At 34.1% G+C, this 18,349-nt stretch overlaps 1 protein-coding gene and 2 long non-coding RNA genes across 4 annotated transcripts; 2 read left to right on the top strand and 1 right to left on the bottom strand.

Annotated features, from left to right (window-relative positions):
* Window positions 1-6,314: 6,314 nt before the first annotated feature.
* Window positions 6,315-7,005, bottom strand: LOC116162297. Its single transcript, XR_004143526.1, has 2 exons — window positions 6,771-7,005; window positions 6,315-6,718 (listed from the first exon to the last, which is right to left on the bottom strand). It is a non-coding gene; the product is annotated as an uncharacterized LOC116162297 (long non-coding RNA).
* Window positions 7,006-7,045: 40 nt separating this feature from the next.
* Window positions 7,046-8,452, top strand: LOC116162293. Its single transcript, XR_004143522.1, has 2 exons — window positions 7,046-7,153; window positions 7,314-8,452. It is a non-coding gene; the product is annotated as an uncharacterized LOC116162293 (long non-coding RNA).
* A 4,774-nt stretch (window positions 8,453-13,226) lies between these two features.
* LOC116162260 (zinc finger autosomal protein-like) lies at window positions 13,227-16,079 on the top strand. 2 transcript variants are annotated; one of them, XM_031475841.1, is made up of 2 exons: window positions 13,227-13,634; window positions 13,679-16,079. In XM_031475841.1, exon 2 carries the CDS (start codon window positions 13,681-13,683, stop codon window positions 14,854-14,856), a length of 1,176 nt encoding a protein of 391 aa, XP_031331701.1. In that variant the 5' UTR covers window positions 13,227-13,634; window positions 13,679-13,680; the 3' UTR covers window positions 14,857-16,079. The 2 variants fall into 2 exon arrangements, with proteins under 2 accessions (XP_031331701.1, XP_031331702.1); XM_031475842.1 differs by having other exon boundaries at window positions 13,473-13,502.
* Window positions 16,080-18,349: the final 2,270 nt, after the last annotated feature.

Raw genomic sequence — 18,349 nt, 5'->3', positions numbered from 1 at the left:
AATTTCTCTTTTTGGTTATATGATTTTGTGATCCTGTATATTGTACCTATAACGGTAGACAATTGCTATCCTCGTGTAAGTGCACGTGCACGGCGTAGTAGTTACTGTTATGGAGGTGGTTATTGCCAGTGGATCTACTACCTACCTATAAAAGGTCTGTGTACAGTTCATACACGTTATTGTGATGGTTACGGCTGGTAAAAGTTACAGCGAGGGCGGTAGAAAAGGCCTTACAGGGATGTTCTTGATTAATAACCGATTTTTTTGTTTTTCTAAAAGTAGGTACTCTACAATTTAAGAAAAAAATTAAGATTGTCCTACGTAACGTAACTTTTCTATCAACACGCAGATATAGTAGTTGTAGTTTGATAAACAATTGTAAATAAAGTTATGCAAAGTCTAGAAATTATCAAATAAATGATTTAAGGGAACGTAGGTGATTATAAAACACCCTGTACATTTAGAGTGAAGTTAGCTACGTTATGAATTAAGCTTGAAGTTAGGATATCTTTTGTCCTTTATGACTTTTTTATGTTTTATGTAAACAGTTAACCCAAACTCAGTTTGTCTCAGGTAAACGACTCACTTCAAGCGTAAAACCAATACGCCTAATACCTCCTTGTATGTCATGGACACGGTCATGGATGCACTTCTATGACAAATATTGTATTAGGTATTACACCTACAAAAGCCATATATATAAGAGAAGTATATATATGACAAAAGCTGAAATTTTTTGTCTGTGTCACTACTACCTCATGGCACAGCGTAGTTGCCACAGTTGTGTAGGTGGTTATGTTTATACTTACTATAATCAAGCTTATGTCCGTTTGCACCCACAAATTTAAGCGAGGCTTAGCTTAAGCGTAGCTTAACATCCATGGCAGCCATTGTCTCAATAATCGTTGCCATGGATTTTAAGCTACGCTTAAGCTAAGCTCCGCTTTAGATTTGTCGTGTCGGTGCAAACGGCCATTAGAGAAAGAAAGAGTGACGAGTTATAATGATCGTAAAGTGAAGCCCACATTTGTTTGTCATTTCACCGAAAACTAACCTATAATTTATATCTGTGAAAAAATATACTTTCGTGTGTTTTTTGACTATCACTTCCGTGCACTACAATGTACCATTGTCCAATAATGTTTTTAATCGCACACTTCGAGACTTAAGGATCGCATAAACACGAAAATGAAAATTTAAATAAACTTTGGCTCCGAAAATATGGCCGCCCCAGCCTTCAACGCGCAGCATTGCCCTTGATAGGATATTACCAGGGCATCGATTCCCGAAGTTAGTCGATATGCTCCGTGATGTGCATGTGATGTGACCGGCTGCCATGACGTCATGATCGTATACGATAGGGATAAGTTCAAGTTTAGCTGCATTCCCGAATCGTGGACAAACTTTATGCGCTAACCAATCACAGACAAGAATTGAACTGTCATTTGTCAGTTTTGTATTTTGTTTTGTTTTTGCATTATGGATACTGCTATTAATAACCAGAAAATCCTCGAACAATTCCATGTTTTATTTCACAGAAAATATGTGAATTTATAGGTTAGGGCACTGAATAACCTCTATAGCAAAACAGCTGCAAGATCCGTCCTGTAGCTGCAACTGCGCATGACTTTCACGCAACGAGTGGTCTAGACCAGTCGTTGCGTTCGATCAACTTTTCGCTCGATGTGGTAGATTCGAGAATGCAGTGGCATTGACGTTCACATCAAGGTCAGTCGATGTGAACAAAACACATCTTCGGGAATCGACGCCCAGTCCCCTTTCTTTCATAGTTTAAGTAATCAAGCTTCAATCTGCACCTTACTTATTTTACCAGTGGCGATATATATGTGATTATTGGTTGTTTTTTACACTACTGGTATACTGCACGATTGCCAAGAGCGCTCTTTGTTTGACCCCATGTATTTTTAGCGTATCACAACCAAGTTGCGGTAACGCTTATAATTTATATGCTCAGTTTTCCGTCGTCTGTCTGTCTGTTCCATCGACATCTCGGTCCCTGGGTCACCTGGAGACCTCGGGTTTTCGTTAATTCATAGCTGCTATGGAGTATATTTGCCTGTTACTCATCAATTACAGTACAGGTTTTATTTAAAGGCGAAATTATACAGGGGGCGCCATTAGTGCGTGGGTGAAAAAAATATTTTCAACGAAATTGCAATTACAAGGTGATTTATATGAAAGTTAAGTGCAACCAACCCCCTGTATATTATTGCATATTTCGATTCCTTGGTCAATTTTATTGACTTTATTACACATGACATCTAAAGTGATTCGTTTAGCTGCAATTCGTTATTTTTTGAAAAAGTAGATGCCCAGTAAAAATTGAATATTGCACTTGCCATAAATCTTATAAGGCCGTGACTTTGCAGTTACTAAACATACGCCGAACGGTCAAAGTTTAAATTGTTAAGGTGACATGTGCATTTTTGTTTGTTTTTTTTTTGTTAATTGTTTTGTTCTTAAATAATGAATGAAAAACAAAGACAAACTATAAATCCATTTCCCACTAATTCGCACTCAACATAATAACGGGCGATCAAAAATGAGTTGATGTCGAGTCGCCTTTGGAAGATCATGTTAAGTACGATTTTTCGTGTAAACAAAAATATCAAAGGTCACTAGAAAGCAACTAATTTTTGATCGCATTGTAGTACTCCTACAATCAATGTCCCGACAATCATTGCTACGAGTTAGATTTGCCTAAACGTGAAAGTGTACGACAATTTGTGAAATCATCTATACATGTATAATACCAGTAGCAGTACATTTATTTATATAAGTTTCTAATGTTTATCAACTTTCTGCCGTCACTATAGAAATATTTTCCCTGAAAGTAAGTAATTCAAATCCAATTCAACAAAAAGAAAGTATACCAAAATCCAAATTTGGAGACGAACTAAAAGTGAAGTGTTAACGCAACTTTTCAGCTGCCATAATCCCTTCAATAAAAACAACCTCAAGCAAGATTTGGAAACGACCAAAAAAAGTGAAGTGTTACCTGTACTGTGATGAGTAACAGGCAAATATACTCCATAGCAGCTATGAATTAACGAAAACCCGAGGTCTCCACAGGTGACCCAGGGACCGAGATGTCGATGGAACAGACAGACAGACGACGGAAAACTGAGCATATAAATTATAAGCGTTACCGCAACTTGGTTGTGATACGCTAAAAATACATGGGGTCAAACAAAGAGCGCTCTTGGCAATCGTGCAGTATACCAGTAGTGTAAAAAACAACCAATAATCACATATATATCGCCACTGGTAAAATAAGTAAGGTGCAGATTGAAGCTTGATTACTTAAACTATGAAAGAAAGGGGACTGGTAATATCCTATCAAGGGCAATGCTGCGCGTTGAAGGCTGGGGCGGCCATATTTTCGGAGCCAAAGTTTATTTAAATTTTCATTTTCGTGTTTATGCGATCCTTAAGTCTCGAAGTGTGCGATTAAAAACATTATTGGACAATGGTACATTGTAGTGCACGGAAGTGATAGTCAAAAAACACACGAAAGTATATTTTTTCACAGATATAAATTATAGGTTAGTTTTCGGTGAAATGACAAACAAATGTGGGCTTCACTTTACGATCATTATAACTCGTCACTCTTTCTTTCTCTAATGGCCGTTTGCACCGACACGACAAATCTAAAGCGGAGCTTAGCTTAAGCGTAGCTTAAAATCCATGGCAACGATTATTGAGACAATGGCTGCCATGGATGTTAAGCTACGCTTAAGCTAAGCCTCGCTTAAATTTGTGGGTGCAAACGGACATAAGCTTGATTATAGTAAGTATAAACATAACCACCTACACAACTGTGGCAACTACGCTGTGCCATGAGGTAGTAGTGACACAGACAAAAAATTTCAGCTTTTGTCATATATATACTTCTCTTATATATATGGCTTTTGTAGGTGTAATACCTAATACAATATTTGTCATAGAAGTGCATCCATGACCGTGTCCATGACATACAAGGAGGTATTAGGCGTATTGGTTTTACGCTTGAAGTGAGTCGTTTACCTGAGACAAACTGAGTTTGGGTTAACTGTTTACATAAAACATAAAAAAGTCATAAAGGACAAAAGATATCCTAACTTCAAGCTTAATTCATAACGTAGCTAACTTCACTCTAAATGTACAGGGTGTTTTATAATCACCTACGTTCCCTTAAATCATTTATTTGATAATTTCTAGACTTTGCATAACTTTATTTACAATTGTTTATCAAACTACAACTACTATATCTGCGTGTTGATAGAAAAGTTACGTTACGTAGGACAATCTTAATTTTTTTCTTAAATTGTAGAGTACCTACTTTTAGAAAAACAAAAAAATCGGTTATTAATCAAGAACATCCCTGTAAGGCCTTTTCTACCGCCCTCGCTGTAACTTTTACCAGCCGTAACCATCACAATAACGTGTATGAACTGTACACAGACCTTTTATAGGTAGGTAGTAGATCCACTGGCAATAACCACCTCCATAACAGTAACTACTACGCCGTGCACGTGCACTTACACGAGGATAGCAATTGTCTACCGTATAGGTACAATATACAGGATCACAAAATCATATAACCAAAAAGAGAAATTTTTATGGAATAAAAAAAGCAGAGATCGTGGTTTAATATACTATAGTCTAGGGACGCCGAAAATTAAAAACAAACCTTACAAGTGAATGACAGCAAACATCACGCAAAATCGGCTTCATAACCACAGCTACCGCATGCGCAAATCAGATGACTAAAATCACAACGTTCACATTTAAAAGAATTAACAAATCCACTTAATAATTAATTTCTCAAATTCTGGGGCACTTCTAGAAAAACTGTAACTTGAGTTTTAAAGGGGAACATCCCTGCTATTACCCCTATAGGGGGTTTTCTTCCAACCTCTCTGTAACTTCTTTAATGCGATGTCAAAGTTAGGTGTTCTATTTAGAAGTACGTGCAAGTTCAAACTTAAAAATTAATTTCTCGAATTCTGGGGCACTTCTAGAAAAACTGTGATATGGGTTTTAAAGAGGAACATCCCTTCTATCACCCCTATAGGGGGTTTTCTTCCAACCTCTCTGTAACTTCTTTAATGCGATGTCAAAGTTAGGTGTTCTATTTAGAAGTAGGTACGTGCAAGGTCAAATTTAAAAATTAATTTCTCGAATTCTGGGGCACTTCTAGAAAAACTGTAACATGGGTTTTAAAGAGGAACATCCCTTCTATCACCCCTACAGGGGGTTTTCTTCCAACCTCTCTCTAACTTCTTTAATGCGATGTCAAAGTTAGGTGTTCTATTTAGAAGTACGTGCAAGGTCAACTTTAAAAATTAATTTCTCGAATTCTGGGGCACTTCTAGAAAAACTGTAACATGGGTTTTAAAGAGGAACATCCCTTCTATCACCCCTATAGGGGGTTTTCTTCCAACCTCTCTGTAACTTCTTTAATGCGATGTCAAAGTTAGGTGTTCTGTTTAGAAGTACGTGCAAGGTCAAATTTAAAAATTAATTTCTCGAATTCTGGGGCACTTCTAGAAAAACTGTAACATGGGTTTTAAAGAGGAACATCCCTTCTATCACCCCTATAGGGGGTTTTCTTCCAACCTCTCTGTAACTTCTTTAATGCGATGTCAAAGTTAGGTGTTCTATTTAGAAGTAAGTGTAAGGTCAAATTTAAAAATTAATTTCTCGAATTCTGGGGCACTTCTAGAAAAACTGTAACATGGGTTTTAAAGAGGAACATCCCTTCTATCACCCCTATAGGGGGTTTTCTTCCAACCTCTCTGTAACTTCTTTAATGCGATGTCAAAGTTAGGTGTTCTATTTAGAAGTACGTGCAAGGTCAACTTTAAAAATTAATTTCTCGAATTCTGGGGCACTTCTAGAAAAATTGTAACATGGGTTTTAAAGAGGAACATCCCTTCTATCACCCCTATAGGGGGTAAAAATTTAAAAATTAATTTCTCGAATTCTGGGGCACTTCTAGAAAAACTGTAACATGGGTTTTAAAGAGGAACATCCCTTCTATCATCCCTATAGGGGGTTTTCTTCCAACCTCTCTGTAACTTCTTTAATGCGATGTCAAAGTTAGGTGTTCTGTTTAGAAGTACGTGCAAGGTCATATTTAAAAATTAATTTCTCAAATTCTCGGGTACTTCTAGAAAAACTGTGGCATGGGTTTTTAAGAGGAACTACCCTTCTATCATCCCTGCGAGGACTTCTCAATCTGGGTTTTTGTATGTAGGTGAGTTACATTTCTCGGTGTGTGGGTCACTTTTGAAATAAACGCTTCCAGATAACAAAAGAGGACAATCGTTTTATTATCAGGATACAAACTTTTTTTACAATCTTTGTGTAACTTTGTTAGCGAATGACACGTTTTCGTTTACATACTACGGTGCACCCATCAAACAGAACGAGATACGTGTCTAACAATGTCTCACGTGCTCGTGTTTCTACATAGGTACATGTATTAGCGTCTTGTAAATATGCAAATCCCTCATTCAATGGAGATTACATATTTAACTTATCGTGTTAGATATATCACGATTGAACTCGACACAATTTCCATTACGAAGGAGCATCAACTTGTCGATATGTGTTGCTTACAAGAGAGTCGTAGAACACGAGCTTCCTTCCATTAACGGTTTCTCTCTGGACCTGGACCCTTTATCCATTATTAGTTCCCACGAACCTGTAACTGTTCACTCAATTTGCATTACGAGGTAAGAATAAGTGAAATTTGAGATTACCTATTTTTATAGCGACAGTGCACTCCTCCAGTTTATTGTTAAGGGGACCCGGCGCCTCTTGCACATCTTTCGAGTTCCTTCGGCCTTTTTCTTGCTTTATATACTTAAAAAAAAACCAATGTAACTTCAGCATGCAAAAGTTAGAACCGTTTAGGGACCGCTGGTGTATTACGACATTCAGTTTTTTTTTAGAACTTACGGGGGTTGGTACCGCACTTAATCCAATGCCCTTGAAAAAAAAAAAAAAAGTCCACTTATGGTACCGCACTTAATCAAGTCAAGTGCTTAGATCATATAAACTGATCTAAGAAAATATGTGAATTTCTAGTTTCTTTGTTTATTCAAACATTACATCCATAGAAAAGCTATGGCAAGACCTATGGGTTAGTTTTCTATGGTATTATGAAAGGCGTATAACTAAAGCAACATAGCAAATCTCATTTCATTGCATTAAAAGTTTTTCAGGTTGTTCTTATTTAAACAAACTCTGTTACTCAAACAGTAAGTAACAACCATTTTAACACATTTATTTATTGTTGTTAGGTATGGATGGAGATGACACATTACTAATTAAAATAGAACCAAAACAAGAAGAAGAAATACATTCCTTTCTTCAAGGACACATTTCAGTAAGTAACGAAGTTTTGGTGACGATAAAGGACGAAGTAACCCTTAGTACACCGTGTTCTGAACCTCTTTATAATGAAGAAATACGGGAATCTGACTTGCAACATAACGTTTCAACGCAGCGTAATAAATGTTTTAAATGTGCCGATTGTGATTATGGGACAAATGTTAGAAAGTATTTCAGATACCATCTTTTAAAACATAAAGTTTCTAAAGATTTTAAATGTGCTTATTGTGATTATGAGTCAAATTATAAATCATATCTTAAACGACACCTTTTAAAACATAGAGTTTCTAAAGATTTTAAGTGTACCACTTGTGGTTATGGGACAAATAATAAGCGCCTCTACAAACGACATCTTTTAAAACACAAAGTTTCTAAAGATTTTAAATGTGCTGATTGTGATTATGGAACAAATATTAAAAAAGACTTCAAACGACATCTTTTAAAACACAAAGTTTCTAAAGATTTTAAATGTGCTAATTGTGATTATGGCACAAATGATAAATGCGTTTGCAAAGGACATCTTTTGACGCATAAAGTTTCGAAGGATCTTAAACGTACTGATTTAATTGTGACTATGAGACAAATTATAAATCGTATTTTAAACAATGCCTCTTAAAACATAACATAAAAGACAATTATGTGATCAAAAGTAAAAATTATCTTAAATAGCATCTTTTAAAACAAAAAGGGGTCTAAACTTTTTAGAATCACAAATAATAAATTTGAGCAACATCTTTTGAGATACATTAGGGTCTCCTGACCGTATCTCAGTGAAAGGAACAAATTTAATGACCACATTAGGTACGTTAGAAAAATAGTTGTGTTGTTTTCAGCCTTTGTTTCTCACTAGGCTCATCTGGCTGTGGTTTAGGACCTTTACTCTGATTGGATCCAGAATTGGCATTCTGCTAATTATCTACTATAATAGTAATAATTTTATTATTTATTTTACTCCATAGACATTAAAAATTGTTCAATTATAAATAATTTCACAACATGATAATAAAATACATGCAGACCAGTCATAAAACATACCAGATACTGTGAATGTACGCTTTTCTTTCTTGCAGGGATTTTGTTTTAATTGTTTCATGTATTTCGGCATAATTTTTTGTCATTGCAATCAACTAGGTATACTTGTTTTTATTGTAATCTTTTGTGCGACTCTGGTAGAGTTTTCATCAAAGATTTTTTCTATTAGTCGCCAAGATTTATTTCAGGTGTTAATCAAAATTTGTGTAAAAAATTCTTCAGAATTTACGGAAAATGAGAGCGTAGCTATCGAATTTTCAAAAACTAGTTTCATGTTCAATAAACCCCAGTTACCAAATTTCGTCGATATCGCACCCACGTTTTGGTGCGCTCTTTCGTGGTAGGAATTTGAACATTTTTCAAAATCGGAACGCATACCGCAAAATCTATTCAACAATATGGTTGCTGAGAAAAAAATTTAAAATGAATCGCAAATTTCACCACTTTTTTGAGAGTGGCTTCCAAACAAAACACGTTGGGCCCTCTGTTTATTTGGAAAAAGTGTTTCTTTGAGCCCCTTTGTACCCTATTTTTTAACATACATATATGTAACACCCTGTATATGAATTGCGCCGCGTCCTTCGTCGGTAATTCAGTATGCGTATAACCAAAGCGACATGTAAATTTAGTAGCATTGTCTTTGATCGGGTATTGTGTAACACTTTATTCAACAAATTCTGTTACTCAGAAAGTAAGTAATCAGCCCTGTGATGTACCAGAAACGTCAAACTTAACGTGCAGGTTACGTAGACATATGAGTATTAGCATATGTCTGCCGAAAAACGTTATTTTGCGTTATGTATAGGCCAAGGACGTGTATTTTTAACGTCCTTGGTATAGGTAAAATGACCATAGACATATATGAGAATATCATTTTTGACAGATAACCATAATTAAGTTTAACGGCTGAATATTTGATTGCCCTGGGATCTGTCTCTATAGGTTTGTTCGTTTGTCTTGCGCGATTGGTTTGGTGCAACACTGATGTGACGTCACGGTGCAAGCTGGAGTAATCAGTTTTTGATGCACTGGCATCTAACAAACGAACGCTTATTTAGGGTATAGTAAATAAATAACCAGCAAAAAAAATTTATTATTTATTATACAGGAAACTATTTTTCATTTACTTGTTGTATGACCTCTGCAATATTATCTTCCTCACTAGTCACTTGACGATCTACTTATAAATTGTTCAATAATATCATGAAATAAAAGTTCCATTTCCAATAATTTCTTCATCGCAGATTCCCCACCTTGTTTTTTCAAAATGTTTATGGTTATGAGAACGGTCTTTTCACGTCTAATTTATGCTGCACTAAGTTGCTCGCACTAAAATGCACGAACAAGTTTGTGCTGTTATGAACTGAAATGGGCAAATTGCACTACACAAACGAACAGAATGCATGCAGTTACAAACAGACAAACGAACGCATTTGGTACACCGGTGTTGATTAGTGCAGACAAACGAACAAACCTTATATATTGTTTAATATCAAAATAGATTTTTGATAAATCAAATATATTATTGTTGTTAGGTATGGATAAAGGTACTGACACATTCCTCTTTAAAATCGAACCAAAACAAGAAGAAGAAATCCATTCCTTTCTTCAGGAACACCTTTCAGTAAGCAACGAAGTTTTGGTTACAGTAAAGGATGAGGTTACCATTAGTACACAATGGCCCGTATGAATAAAAGTAAGCAAATGCTTATACTTAGAAAATTCAAAGTAAATACTCGTAACTGCCCCTTCATACTGGTCAGTTTAGCATGGTTTAGCAGCGTTGCACTGCGTCCTGTCCTTCTGCTTAGAAGCGCTGCTAAGTCGCCCAGTGCGAAGGAGCACTTACGAGTATTTACTTTGAATTTTGCAAGTATAAGCATTTGCTTACTTTTATTCATACGGGCCAATGTTCTAAATCTCTATATAATGAAGAAGCACAGCAACACTCTTACTTTCAACGTCTTTTAATTCAATGTAAAAGAGTGTCTAAGGATTTTAAATGTGCTGCGTATGATTATGGTACAAATAATGAACACCTCGTCAAACAACATCTCTTAAAACATAAAGTTTATAAGGATTTTAAATGTGCTACTTGTGATTATGGGACAAATAATAAACGCCTTTACAAACGACACCTCATAAAACATAAAGTTACTAAAGAATTTAAATGTGCTGATTGTGATTATGTCACAAATTATAAAAGCAACTTCAAACATCTTTTAAAACATATAGTTTCTAAGGATCTTAAATGTGTTACTTGTGCTTATAAGACAAATAATAAACACCTCTTCAAACATCTTTTAAAACATATGGTTTCTAGATTTTTAGTGAACCTAAACAGATTTTTACAAATTTATTGTTATTGTTAGATATGGATGGAGATAATGACAGACTACTCATTAAAATCGAACCAAAACGGGAAGAAGAAATCGATACCTCTTTTCAAAGAAACATTTTGGTAATTAACGAAGCTGTGGTGACAATAAAAGATGAAATTAGCAATAGTGCGCAGTGTTCTAAATCTCTTTATAATGAAGAAGTACAGCAACACTCTTCCTTTCAGCGTCACCTTTTAACTCTGTGTAAAACAGTATCTAAAGATTTTAAATGTGCTGGTTGTGATTATGGGACAAATCATAAAGGCAACTTTAAACAACATCTATTAACACATAATGTTTCTAAGGATTTTAAATGTACTGATTGTGATTATGACACAACTAATAAACGCAACCTTAAACAACATCTTTTGAAACATAGAGTTTCGAAGGATTTTAAATGTGTCGATTGTGATTATCACACAAAGTATAAAAGTAACATTAAAAAACATCTTTTGAAACATAAAGTTTCGAAGGATTTTAAATGTGACAATTGTGATTATGAAACAAAGTATAAAAGTAACATTAATAAACATCTTATGACACATAATGTTTTGAAGGGTCTTAAATGTGCTAGTTGTGATTATGGGACAAACAGTAAACACCTCTTCAAACAACATCTTTTAAAACATAAAGTATTGAAGGATTTTAAATGTGCTGATTGTGATTATGAGACAAATTATAAACACAATTTCAAACAACATCTTTTAAAACATAAGGTTTTTATGCGTTTTAAATGTGCTGATTGTGATTATGAGACAAAGTATAAAAGTAACTTTAAAAAACATATTTTAATGCATAAAGGTTCGAAGGATCTTAAATGCGCTACTTGTGATTATGGGACAAACAATAAACACCTATTCAAACAACATCTTTTAAAACATAAAGTTTTGAAAGATTTTAAATGTGCTGATTGTGATTATGAGACGAATTATAAACACCACTTCAAACAACATCTTTTAAAACATAAAGTTTTTAAATATTTTAAATGTGCTGATTGTGATTATGTCACAAATAATAAATACAACCTTAAACAACATCTTTTGAAACGTAAAGTTTTGAAAAATTTTAAATGTGCTGATTGTGATTATGGGACAAATAATAAACACTACCTTAAACATCATTTTTTGATACACAAAGTTTTGAACGATTTGAAATGTGCCGATTGTGATTATGGCACAAATGATAAACGCAAACTGAAACGACATCTTTTGAAACATAAAGTTTCTAAGGAATTTAAATGTGTTTCTTGTGAGTATGGGACAAATGATAAATACCACTTCAAACGTCACCTTTTAAAACATAATGTTGCGAAGGAATTTAAATGTGCTACTTGTGCTTACGGCACAAATGATAAACACCACTTTAGACGCCACCTTTTAAAACATACTGTTTCTAAGGAATTTAAATATGCTAATTGTGATTATGGGACAAATGATGAACGCCACCCCACCTGAAACAACATCTTTCAAAACTTAAAGTTTGTGAAGGATTTGGAATGTGCTGATTGAAATTTTGGCACCAATCATAAATCACCTCGTGAAACATACCTTACTTAAGGATTCTAATGATTATAAAATGTAGTCATTGTGTGTGAGACAAATAAAAAAAATATTTCAAGGAACACCTTTTAACAGGTACCTATAAGGTTTTCAAATATCAACAAAAATGTCAGGTGGAAACTGTCGAGTGCTGTGAAATACTAACTTTTTAAAAAATTCCTATGAAAGTTTTTTAAGTTTTAATTAAATAAATGTCAAACAAACAAAATAGTGCACAAGCTTGAAAACAAATTGAACAGACGTACTCGAAATAAGTCAAAATCGATCCAAACGCTAAAGGGATTGTAATTGTAATAATAAGTATTTAATTAACAAGACATAACTACATATTTTATAAATTAACAAGGTAGCGTCATTCGATCTTTCACCCAATCTCTCTTTCTGATGCGAATGTAAACCTAAAGTTTTAAATCTGTCTTTTTTCACTGGAATCCAAGTTCGAACATCATCTAGATTAATTACAATGTGCTGCCACCAGAGGTCCCACTGTTAATCTGAATCTCGAGTGTCCGATTATCTTATTTAATATACAAATATATAACAGAGTTTTTGCACCTTTTCAAATAAACGACGTTTTTTATCTCGTTTATATTCTGCAATTCGCACGTTTTCTTGCAATGAATACAAAATACTTTATTCATTGTTATCTTGTTTCTGTGCAGTCATTTAACCTTCTGTACATTTTTATTAATAATTAATTATACTGTTTGTTATAAAAAAGATTTAGGGTGCAAGTAAAAGTTCATTATAATATGCATACGTAATCATCAATAGTATAAACTACAAACAAAACAGTTAGGTAATGTTAAGATTGAGGAGAAAGCAAGAGTGTGCCATATCATCAATCAAAACTTAAAAAATCGTTACAAAATAGCTCCTTTATAGCATTATTTTTATAGATTACCATTAAGATAACGCAGATAATCGCGCGTTGTAAATAAAGGAATCTGTTGCAGTTTATAAAAACGTGACCATTATAAATTTCCGTGGCAAATACGTTTGCCAAAATTCAACACGCAACGTAAAAATATTTATCAATGTGAACCCACCTTAAGCAAGCCGATTACATTTTCGCAACTGCGCAGTAGCATATAACGATGACCATAACGAAACAGCAAAATAAGAGGTAAAAAAGTCTCTAATTTACTTGAATTGTAAATCCGCCATCACGATGTGATTTACAAGATTGTTATTACCTATAAGATTTGACAACGTTGCATTTGAGAGTAGCGGTTATTTTATTACGTGCTTAACAAAAGTAAGAACCGGTAAGAACGCATACATTTCTACTATTATTCTTAGGTATGAATAGAAGTGACAGTACACCACTTGTTAAAATCGAACCAAAGCAGGAACAAGAAATCAATTTTTCTCTTCAGGGAAGCATTTTGGTTAGTAACGAACCTTTGGTTACCATAAAGGACGAAGTTACAGTTCGCGCACAGTGTTCTAAATTTTTTTATAATGATGTCCAGCCACACTCTGCCTTTCACCTTTTAACTCAGTGTAAAGCCGTGTCGAAAAATTTTAAATGTGCTGATTGTGATTATAAGACAAATGTTAAAAAGTACTTTAACCAACACCATTTAAAACATAAAGTTTCCAAGGATTTGAAATGTGCTAATTGTGATTATGAGACAAACAGTAAATATAACTTTAATCAACACCTTTTAACACATACAGTTTCTAAGGATTTTAAATGTGCTGATTGTAATTATGGGACAAATAATAAACACGTCTTCAAACGGCATCTAGTAAAACATAAATTGTCTAAGGGTCTAAAATGTGGTAATTGTGATTATGAGACAAATGATAAATATTACTTTAACCAACACCTTTTAAATCATAAAATTTCTAAAGAGTTTAAATGTGTTAATTGTGATTATGAGACAAACAATAAACATACTTTTAACCAACACCGTTTAAAACATAAAGTTTCTAAGGAATTTAAATGTGCTGATTGTGATTATGGAACAAATTATAAAAACAACTTTAAACAACATATTTTAAAACATAAAGTTTCGAAAGATTTTAAATGTGCTAATTGTGATTATGGAACAAACAACAAATATACCTTTAACCAACACCTTTTAAAACATACAGTTTCTAAGTATTTTAAATGTGCTCATTGTAATTATGGGACAAATCATAAACGCAACATCAATCGACATCTTTTAAATGATGAAATTTCAAAAGATTTTAAATGTGCTGATTGTGATTATGGGACAACTTATAAATGCAACTTTAAACAACATATTTTATTACATCAAGGTTCTAAGGTATTTACATGTGCTGATTGTGATTATGGGACAAACAACAAATATACCTTTAAGCAACACCTTTTAAAACATAAAGTCTCAAAGTATTTTGAATGTGCTCATTGTGATTATGGGACAAATTATAAATGCAACATCAAAAGACATCTTTTAAATCATAACGTTTCTAAGGATTTTAAAAATGCTGCTGAGACAAATGGTTAAAAGAACTTCAAACAACAACACTAACTGTTAAGGACTTTAAATGTGCTAAATTGTGATTAGGACACAAATAATAAATTTGGCTTTGAACAACACCAAACCACAGGTACCCCTTATCTTATCCACCATGGTTCTATTATTGTACCATAATTTATTCTACAATCAATAACACATAAGTCTTAGATAGGAACTGTAGAGTGCTGTGAACTCGGTTGTGAACAATTGAAACTACCAATAATTATTGTAAACAATAAATGTAAGGCGAGATATAAGGTAAAGAATTCTTTTTAATTTAGACGTTTTAAGTTAGGAGCAATATCACAAAATGAGTCAATGCTTAGGGATGGTAATAAGTGAATCCTTTCATCTTATGTTAATATTATGGACATCAGACATCTAGACCTTATTTTATTAAAAAGGATTTGAACTAAGATTTGAACAAACATGTTGCACAGCAGTTCAAATGCAACATCCCTATAAATATCTCGTAGCGTCTCTAATTAATATGCTTGGAGGAATTATGCAATTGTCATTAATTCGGTGTGCGTTTGAATTGCAGAACATTTTGTTCCTGTTAGTAAAGATTAATTACGTTTGCAAAAGATTACAATTCTTACATTTATTTTACTTAAATACACAAAGCAAATAATTACAGTTACGTTGAACTTAAAAAAAACCTAAACCATCTAAACAATTCTAATTTAAAATACTTTAGCACTTCAGTCCTCGGGTTAGATTCAAACTCCTTAAATAAATTATTATAAAGAAATATTGTCTTTTTTTTACCGTATGAATGAAGTCTCTTTATACAGCTGGAGTTGTTGAACTTGATGATTCGGTCGATGTCGAATCTTGGAATTTTATCTGCGACTCGCAAATTGTCGATGTCGTAGATGGCCACGTCTTGGTGCTTTGAAATCTGCAACCCTCCGCTGCAATCTCCTCGGATAGATGGACTCCCAGTAACTTGATTTTATAACGAACCTCTTATTTTTTTAAGAAGTCAATGATTTGCACGTAAATGGTGATTAAATTTCTTCCGAGCTGAGCGATACGATTATCTGGCAGTAACTCGAATATAGACTCGCTGTAAATCACACTTGATTTGGTTTTATTGTCCCGGCGGCCATGATTTAGGTGCCCAAGGATTCATTTTACGATCTTTATTATCTCTCCTCTCACTTTCCTTCTCTAAGGCCAGATGTCCACCTCATCGGGGCGACGAACTGTAGTCGTTTATCCAAATTGATCGGGCCGATTGAAATCGGCAATTCGTGTCCGTAGGTCGGTCGGTTTTCGAATGATTTTAATCGAGTATATTATTAGGTACATCTAAATAATAACATAGTATAACGAATAGAAGCATCAGAGGTGCTTTCATTTGTACCCGTAAACTTGCCAATCGTGCTCAAAAATTTAAATCTATGTATTGTACGACCAAAAGTTTTTTTCTTTTTCTTCAAAAACGAGTTTATTACGACTAACGACAATTGATCGTGGAAGCAGCGTCGGGCTAAAATAGTCGGTTGCGATTTCGATCGGTCACGACAGAAATCGAGCCTATGGTCAGGCTTCAATAGAAATACACGCGCGCGATCTTTATCGAACTATTCCAGTCGCTCCGATCCGGCCTCAGGCTTAAATACTGCCGCCATTACGCCATTTGGGGTGCATCCGCATTAAACTGAATTTATCTGGACTTCTAACAAACAAACTTGGATTTCGCAGGCAGGTTTCATTTACGTTTTCGGTTCGAGCTAGTCCCTTTTACAGATCCGGAGAAATTCAGTATAATGGCAACGCATCCTTACATATATGTATATTGATTTAATATTTAAATTTGGCGCCATTTACGCCAAAGCTGCGAGAACAAACACGAGATGGCGGCGCGTCTTTTTACATTTAGGTTAGGTTACTTATTCTTAATATTATCTTTGTTTATAAACAAAGATATTATATAATTATTATTTATAAACTTTACATTATAGGTATTCCATTCTAAGTTTGTTGTTCTATACAATTCTAGACAATTTAAAATCCTTAAAAACTTTGTTTTAAGAGGTGTCGTTTAAGATACGGTTTATAATTTGTCTTATAGTCACAATTAGATGTTGTTTGAAGACGGGTTTATGATTTGACTCATTATCACAATCGGTACGTTCAAGATCCGTTGAAACTTGATGTGTCAAAAGATGACGTTTGAGGAGTTGTTTATTGTTTGTCCCATAATCACAAGTAGCACATTTAAACTTGTTAGAAACTTTATGTGTTAAAAGATGTTCTTTGTAGTTGCCCTTAACATTTGTCTCAAAATCACAATCAACACATTTAAAATCCTTCAAAACTTTATGTGTTAAAAGATGTTGACAGTAGACATATTTATCATTTGTGCCGGAGTCTGTGCCATAATCACAATCAGCACATTTAAATTCTTTCGAGATTTTATGTTGTAAAAGATGTCGTTTGAAGTAGTGTTTATTATTTGTCCCATAAGCACAAGTGGAACATTTAAAATCCTTAGAACTTCTATGTTTTAAAAGGTGTTGTTTAAAATGTGATTTATAATTTGACTCATAATCACAATCAGCACATTTAAAATCTTTAGTAACTTTATGCTTTAAATCATGTATTTCGAGGTACTTTTTAACATTTGTTCTATAATCACACGTAGCACATTTAAAATCTGTAGAAATTTTATGTATTAAAAGATGTTTTTTGAAGTAACTCACAACATTTGTCGCATAATTACAATCACCACATTTAAAATCTTTAGAGACTTTATGTTTTAAAAGATGTTGCTTGAAGTTGCTTATATAATTTGTCCCATAATCACAATCATCACATTTAAAATCTTTAGAAATTTTATGTTTTAAAAGATGGCGTTTGAAGTACTTTTTAAAATTTGTCCCATAATCACAATGGGCACACTTAAAATCATTAGACACTGTTTTACACGGCGTTATACGGACACGTTTAGAGTGCTGCTGTACTTCTTCATTATAAAGAAATGTAGAACATGGTGTACTGATGGTATTTTCGTCTTTTATCGTCACCAAAACATCGTTGCTTACTGAGATGTGTCCCTGAAGAAAGGAATGGATTTCTTCTTCTTGTTTTGGTTCTATTTTAATTAGGGTGTCATCTCCATCCATACCTAACAACAATGTAATAAATAAATGTGTTAAAAACCTGTTTGGTTTATCAAAAATCTATTTTGGTATCAACAAGATGCCAATGCCAGGCAACCCATAGACATATGAATGTCATGTGTATGGTATGGCCGTATGGGGCGTGTTTTATTTATGTATGGGGCAACCACAGAGTTGTATATAAGTAAATAGAGAGGCAGTACATACGACCTGCGCGTGGAAAAATAACTCCAACTACAGTGGCCGACTTTTAATGGCGGAGCCGTTGGGACTCATGCGCAGTGCGTGAAAGGGAATCAGCACGATTTTTGGGTGCATTCAGTTCTTAGACCATATAGTACATGGAC

This window comes from Photinus pyralis, unplaced genomic scaffold (genome assembly GCF_008802855.1).
Source record: "Photinus pyralis isolate 1611_PpyrPB1 unplaced genomic scaffold, Ppyr1.3 Ppyr1.4_LG10, whole genome shotgun sequence".
Lineage (NCBI taxonomy): Eukaryota > Metazoa > Arthropoda > Insecta > Coleoptera > Lampyridae > Photinus > Photinus pyralis.
This window is presented reverse-complemented; position numbering and strand designations above follow the sequence as displayed.

Coding starts and splice junctions, on each gene's coding strand:
- LOC116162260 (XM_031475841.1), top strand. CDS start 13,681: ATGAATAGAAGTGACAGTACACCACTTGTTAAAATCGAACCAAAGCAG.